This window comes from Triticum urartu, chromosome 4A (assembly GCF_056163025.1).
Source record: "Triticum urartu cultivar PI428250 chromosome 4A, HENAU_Tu73, whole genome shotgun sequence".
Classification (NCBI taxonomy): Eukaryota; Viridiplantae; Streptophyta; class Magnoliopsida; order Poales; family Poaceae; genus Triticum; species Triticum urartu.
Window position 1 is genome coordinate 5,060,291 of NC_141876.1, and position 6,959 is coordinate 5,067,249.

General features: G+C 52.1%; 1 protein-coding gene across 1 annotated transcript; it reads left to right on the top strand.

The window, feature by feature from the left end:
• The first annotated feature begins 220 nt into the window (after positions 1 to 220).
• On the top strand, positions 221 to 3,140 carry LOC147974290 (uncharacterized). The gene is made up of 4 exons (XM_087519992.1): positions 221 to 1,002; positions 1,046 to 1,617; positions 1,664 to 2,527; positions 2,596 to 3,140. Exons 1-4 carry the CDS (start codon positions 221 to 223, stop codon positions 3,138 to 3,140), a joined length of 2,763 nt encoding a protein of 920 aa, XP_087376118.1.
• The last annotated feature ends 3,819 nt before the right edge of the window (positions 3,141 to 6,959 follow it).

The following is a 6,959-nucleotide window of genomic DNA, read 5'->3' on the forward strand; positions in this document are numbered from 1 at the left end:
GAGGACACCCGTGCGGCGGACGCGCTCGCTGCGAAGCAGGCCGGGAGGTGAGCTGGGTGCACCACGCTCCGTCCGTGACGTGGGCATATCCAGCACCTCCTTCCCTCTCCTCACGCGGACCAACTACCCCAGTTGGTCGGTCATGATAAAAGTCATCATGGAGGCTCGGCATATGTGAAAAGCGGTGGAAACCGGCGATGTCGAGTATGAGGAGGACCGGATGGCGATGGAGGCGATCTTGCGCTCTGTCCCAGAGGAGATGGTGCTCACCCTTGGCGCCAAGGAGACGGCCAAGGAAGCATGGGACACCATCAAGACTCTGCGCATCGGCGTGGAGCGCGTACGGGAGTCGAAGGCCCAGACCTTGCGCCTCCAGTACGAGGAGATCCGGTTTAAGGCCGGTGAACAAGTCGACGACTTCGCCTTGCGGCTGCAAGGTCTCGTCAACGAGCTCGCAACGCTCGGAGATCCCATCGACAACAAGATGGTGATTCTCAAGTTTCTCCGCGTCGTCTCCAGGCAATACAAGCAACTGGCCTGGTCAATCGAGAGCTTGGTGGATCTCTCCACCATGACGATAGAGGAGCTGGTAGGGCGGCTGAAGGTCGTCGAGGAGCGCGGCGACGAAGCCGACAACCATGCTGGCGGCGAACTACTGCTCACCGGGGAGCAGTGGGACGCGCAGCTTCAGCAGCGCGGCCGCGATGGCTCTTCCGGCAGTGGGGGAGGCGCCCCCACGGGAAGCAGAGGTCGCGGCAGAGGTGGAGGCCGCACCCAGAGCGGCGGCGGCAACCGCGGTCGCAAGCCAAGCCAGGCAAGGCGAGGCGCTGGCAACGGTGGCAAGTGCCGCTACTGCAACATGCCGGGTCACTGGATCTGGGATTGCCGTAGGAGGAAAGCCGACGAGGCAGCCGCGACAACGACAAACCTCGTCCAAGCTGATGTGGACGGCGGGCCAGCAATGATGCTGGCAAGAGTCGAGCCCGTGCAAGAGAGCACAGTGTCTCTCGCGACCATGGCTCCGACAACCACTCATTCTGTGCAGGAGGCACGGAAACCCGTCCACGGGAACCATCACTCCAGTGATAGGCCACACCTCGACAACGACGTTCTCGGGGCCTGTCGACTGGGAGGCGATGAAGGCTCGGGTGTGGGGGAGCCACACCCCAGCGACGGCGTCCCCGAACTCGGGACCCGACGAGGTCGCGCAAGTTGGCGCGGCAACAACGCATATGGCGGACCATGCTCCGACCATGATGCTGGCAACCATCGACTCCGTGCAGGAGTGCACGGAGACTCAGGTCAGCCACACCCCGACAACAAAGTGTTCGGGGTCCACTGTGTTGAAGGGAGATGGCTCCCTGACCACGGCATGTGCGTGTGGCTATGTCTTCCTCAACGAGGAGAGATCCGTGACCACACCCACGCTTGCAGGCGGCAAGCAAAGTGAGGGTTGGTTCCTCGACACCGGCGCCACGAACCACATGACTGGTTCGGTCGACGTGTTCGCGGAGCTGGACCGCTCAATCACCGGGAAGGTGCGGTTCACGGACGGATCCGTGGTGGAGATCCACGGGCGCGGAACTGTCGTCTTCACCGTCTCAAAGCGTACAAGATGTACAAGATGTACGACCCCGTCTCAAAGCGTGTGCATGTCTCAAAGCGTACAAGATGTACAAGATGTATGACCCCGTTCCAAAGCGTGTGCATGTCTCGCGCGACGTCATCTTCGACAAAGATGCGCAATGGACTTGGGAGGCGTCGGGGGAGGCCCCAGAAAGCAGCTACTTCACCGTGGAGTACCCTATGTACTCTAGGACCCCGGGAAGCAAGAGCCCGGGAAGTTCCACCCCGGGAAGCCCAGGAAGTGTGGATCCGGGAAGCGCAACCCCGAGAACACTGTCCCCGAGTACGGTGTCCCCGGACACCCCGACGTCAAGCAAGGTGGGTCCCGGGAGGCAGTTCGCAACCCCGCCAACGGCGAGGTCGGAGCTGTTCGACGTCGACGACAGCGTTGGCGCCCCCCACAGGTTTCGGCGCATGGGGGATCTCCTCGGCGAGGCTGCGGCAACACCGCAACAGCCCGAGGAAGAGGACGTTGATGACGACGACGTCTTGCATCTGATGGCCGGCGAGGAGCCGACCACATTCGCGGAGGCCGAGCAAGAGGACTGCTGGCGCCATGCAATGCTGGACGAGCTGGCGTCGATCAACAACAACGCCACTTGGACACTCACTACACTGCCTGTTGGGCACCGAGCCATCGAGCTCAAGTGGGTGTTCAAGGTGAAGAAGGACGAGCACGGCGCCATTGTCAAGCACAAGGAGCGCCTCGTCGCCAAGGGCTACGTGCAGCGTGAAGGAGTGGACTTCGAGGAAGTCTTCGCTCCGGTGGCAAGGCTGGAGTCTGTGCGGCTCATCCTTGCCGTGGCTGCTCACCGCGGGTGGGAGGTACACCACATGGACGTCCAGTCGGCGTTTCTCAACGGCGACCTTAATGAGGAGGTGTACGTCTCCCAGCCACCCGGTTCGTTGCCAAGGGCCACGAGCAGGGCGTGTATCGACTACACAAGGCCCTGTATGGTCTCCGGCAAGCCCCAAGGGCGTGGAACGCCAAGCTCGATGCAAGCCTCGCATCTCTTGGGTTCTCACGCAGCGCTTCTGAGCACGGTGTGTACTCGCGTGGCACCGCGAACACGCTGCTCATCGTCGGCATCTACATCGATGACCTGGTCATCGCCGGGGCAGAACCTGAAGAGGTTCAACGCTTCAAGGGAGAGATGCATCGTCTCTTCAGCATGAGCGACCTCGGGCTACTCCGGTACTACCTCGGGCTGGAGGTGAACCAGGAGGGTGGTCGCATCACGATCACACAGACGGACTATGCCACCAAGATGCTCGAGCGAGCAGGCATGAAGGACTGCCATGCCGTGCACGCTCCAATGGAGGCACGACTGAAGCTCAGCAAGGAGAGCCCCGAGAAGGCGGTGGATGCTACACTCTACCGTAGCATCATCGGGAGTCTCAGATGCCTCGTGCACACCCGACCGGACATCACGTTCGTTGTCGGATACCTGAGTAGGTTTATGGAAGCCCCGGCAAGCAATCACCTCGCTGCCATCAAGCACCTGCTCTGTTAGATCACGGGTACGCTCACGCATGGATGCATGTATCGTCGTGGCAACGGCGAGACCTTGGTCGGGTACAGCGACTCCGACCACGCTGGTGACGTGGACTCCCGGAAGAGCACCTCGGGCATACTATTCCTTCTTGGGAATAGTCCCGTCAGCTGGCAATCGGTGAGGCAGAAGGTTGTCGCCGTATCTTCGTGCGAGGCGGAGTACATCGCGGTAGCTATAGAGGCTTGTCAAGGCATTTTGCTTGCTCGCCTTCTCGGCGAGATGCTGAATCAGGACACAGCCCCTGCGCTCATCTTCGTCGACAACAAGTCGGCGATTTCCCTCTGCAAGAATCCAGTGCTTCACGACCGCAGCAAGCACATCGATCTCCGCTATCACTTCATACGTGACTGCGTCGAGAAAGGCACGGTGATCGTGGAGTTCATCAGGACTGGTGAGCAAAAGGCGGACATCTTGACCAAGTCACTTGGTCGTGTCCGGTTCCAGGAGCTGCACGACAAGGTCGGGATCATCGACACCAAGCTTCTTCGACAAGGTTGAGGGGGAGAATGTTGAGTGAACCTTGGTGAGCAGCATTTACACAGATGCATGCATGGTTGCATGTCGGCAGCAGCAGCGGCTATTACTTAGCAAGGTAGTAAATCGGCAGGTCGGCAAGTCGGCAACACTTGCGTGGCTTACCAGTTAAGGCAAGCTAGGTAGTAACTAGTAGTAGTTTCTAGTCTAGTACACGTATGAGATGAGGTGGGCAGCTAGTAGAAATATCTTAGCTCCATAGTCGGTTTGTACTGCCTATAAATAGGCCCCAAGTCCCCCGGTTGTAAGTATTCCATTCCAAGCCAAGAGCTAATACAAGTACTACTACTAGATACTTGTGTGTGTGTGTGCTACACCAGTGAATGTGTGCTTCACTAGCGTGTTTAAGCACAGCAAGATCAGAAAGTAGAGCAAGCGAGAGTAGTGGTCAGTAGCTTAGCTCGGGCAAACAACAACAAGCACTAAACTAGCATCTGTACCCTACTAGGAGACAACCTAATAGTGTACTATAGAAGAAGATCGTAGGATAGTACCTGAGCCGCTGAGCGGAGCCGCGCCAGCGACGAAGGGGAGGGTTTGGGCACGAGTGCTAGAGGCCACATGTGGCGGATCTGGACGGATGGGATGATGCTGCGGAGGGAGGCGAGGTCGGGGCTGAGCTACGCGTCCACCATAGCCACCGGGGTTCGCCGAAATTGGTCTGAGTTCTTGGTTGTAGCAAGTGGTCACGACGGGGGCCACTCAGTGGAGGTGGATCAGGGCGCTGCCTGAGGTCGGGGTGGGGAGGGGAGCAGAGTGGGCCGGCCATGAGGTGTGAGAGAAGGTGTGGTCACTGGCAGTGGTTGCGGCAGAGAGATGAGGGGTTCGCACCGTCTATTGGGAGCTCCTATATATATGCCGCCCACGTGCGTCCGATCGTAGCAGCTTCGCTGAAGCGATGCACACACGGGCCGGCCCAATTATCACGCGATAGGCAAAAATTCAAAACAGAAACAAGCAAATGCGTGGGATCGACCCACCGACCTCACGCGGGATTCTAGCGAGGCTAGCCAGAACAGATAGTGAAGCTGAACAATATAAACGCAGTGGAAACCTTAAAGTACAATATACAGCGGCAAATCCTTAAAAATTGCATTCAACATTTTTATGATATACGTTGAACAAAATTTAAAATACAGTTAACTTTTTGCAAAATATACTGAACAAAAAAATACTCAAAATGAACATTTTATAGTATATGTAGAACAATGTCTTAGTATACGGTGAATAAAATTTAAATAGACAATGAACATTTTGTAATACACGTTGAACAATTTGTAACTACACATTTAACATTTTTGTGATATACACTGAACAATATTTCAAACACACTGCACATTTCTGTGATATAAGATGAATAAATTTTAAATATAACATTTTTAGTAATATATGCTGGACTATTTTTAACTACACACTGATCGTTTTTGTGATATACACAAAAACAAAATTTAAATACACATTGAACATTTTCTTGATATCGATGAACAAATTTTGAATTGTGAACAAATTTTTAAAATGTGAATCAAATTGGAAAACTGTGATCAAATTTTGAAATCATGAACAAAAATTGGAATTTCAAAAAAAAATGAAAACAAAGGATAAAAGTAAAAATGAAAAAGTGTAAATAAAAGGAAAGAAAAAAAGGAACAGAAACAAAAGAAAAAAAGAAAACATAAGCAGAAAAGGAAAAAAAGGAAAAGAGGTAAAACCAAAAAACCAAAAAAAAAGACAACAAGAAAAGAAAAACCGGTTGAGGGAGCCTTCTAGAAGGTTCCCAAAACCGGCTCGCCTGGCCCTGCTCTAACGCTCGAAGTGGGCTGGCCCTGGTACTCGCTCGAGCGGCTTCAGCGAAGCGCAGCGTCAAATAGGGATTGCCCGGTCTCTCACCCAGCTGTTGTATCCCAAATATTAGTGGTGTGTATTTTAGAAGATACACCACCAGTAACGATATAGTGGTGGCATACCAAATATGCCACTGCCACCACTGTTAGAAAAATAGTGGTGGCATGGATTGAAAATGGGGGTCCATCGATTAAAGTTGTGGCTATAGCCATTTCTCTAATAATGAGACCATATTTGGTGAGGAAAAACGGTTTTACGGGACACAAGTGAAACATCACAGAATATCGCATGTTTTGTAGTGTCCTCGCGAGACAAAAGACTCAATCCAATATATCCACTTGGACGAAGAGTTTGTAACAGGAACAACCATTTCACTTCATCATAGGCTTTCTTAAAGTCTATTTTAAAGAACAGCCCATTCATTTTCTTTAAATGCAACTTATGTACAGTTTCATGCAAGATGACGACCCTATTTAGGATATTCCGTCCTCGCATGAAAGCTGTTTGAGTTGGACTCACCAGACGATCAGCCAACGAATTCATCCTATCTTTAGCGACTTTGGTCAATATCTTGAAGCTAACATACTTGATGATTTTTTTCAGTGCGACAAAAGGCTGATTTTTTCATTTTGTGGAACGATGCATTCAAACATGACCGGATTGGAATGCATCTGTGAGTTATGCTTTGAGGACAGCACCACCAGCTCCCGTTCGCATCCAACGGAACTTGATCCAAATCGACCATATACTTCTCAATTTCGGATTGAACTCCTATTCCTGATGCGTCCTATTCATAGGATTCTAATACTGAATTTCAACATGACCCACTTATATGCACTACTGGTCATCATATTCATATAGCCAGTTAACTTATCTGTATTCTAGATCTTCCGAACCGTGAGACGTAGACAAGAGATGTTTCGTGAAGGAGCACACAATGGTAGAAAGCCAAACTATGAAACTAGTGTTGGATCTTTACGTAGCAGCACAACAGCTTCCTGCATATATCATAAGGGCTGCCTGGCACCCATTTGTCGTCCTTAAACCCAAAAGGACTTGTTCTACATTTATAATCCATTCATTACAAAGCATGTTGAGTAGTACATGCAGTTAATGTCAGCAGGTATCTGTTGCTAACTTATATACATACAGGCCAAATTAAATAACCACCGCTAATACTAGAAACAAAAGAAAACAGGGAGCAAGATACATCTCTGTTCCAACTTGGTGTAGCTGCACGCCAAGTACTGTGAGCAGCACCGTATGTAGCTAGCAGGAAGTTAACAATGTCGTTGCCTCCTTAACTTGTCACTCCTTCCTCTCCAAGAGTCACGGCAAGGTCATTCTGGTCTTGGCTGTCTTCTACATCCTCCACATCTTCAGGCCCTAGCATATACGCCA

Excerpts from the sequence above, each read along its gene's own strand:
- LOC147974290 (XM_087519992.1), top strand. The coding sequence starts at position 221 with ATGGCGATGGAGGCGATCTTGCGCTCTGTCCCAGAGGAGATGGTGCTC. Across the intron at positions 1,003-1,045 it reads CCCGTGCAAGAGAGCACAGT|GAGGCACGGAAACCCGTCCA; the intron begins GTCTCTCGCGAC and ends CATTCTGTGCAG. Across the intron at positions 1,618-1,663 it reads CGTCTCAAAGCGTACAAGAT|CGTACAAGATGTACAAGATG; the intron begins GTACAAGATGTA and ends CATGTCTCAAAG.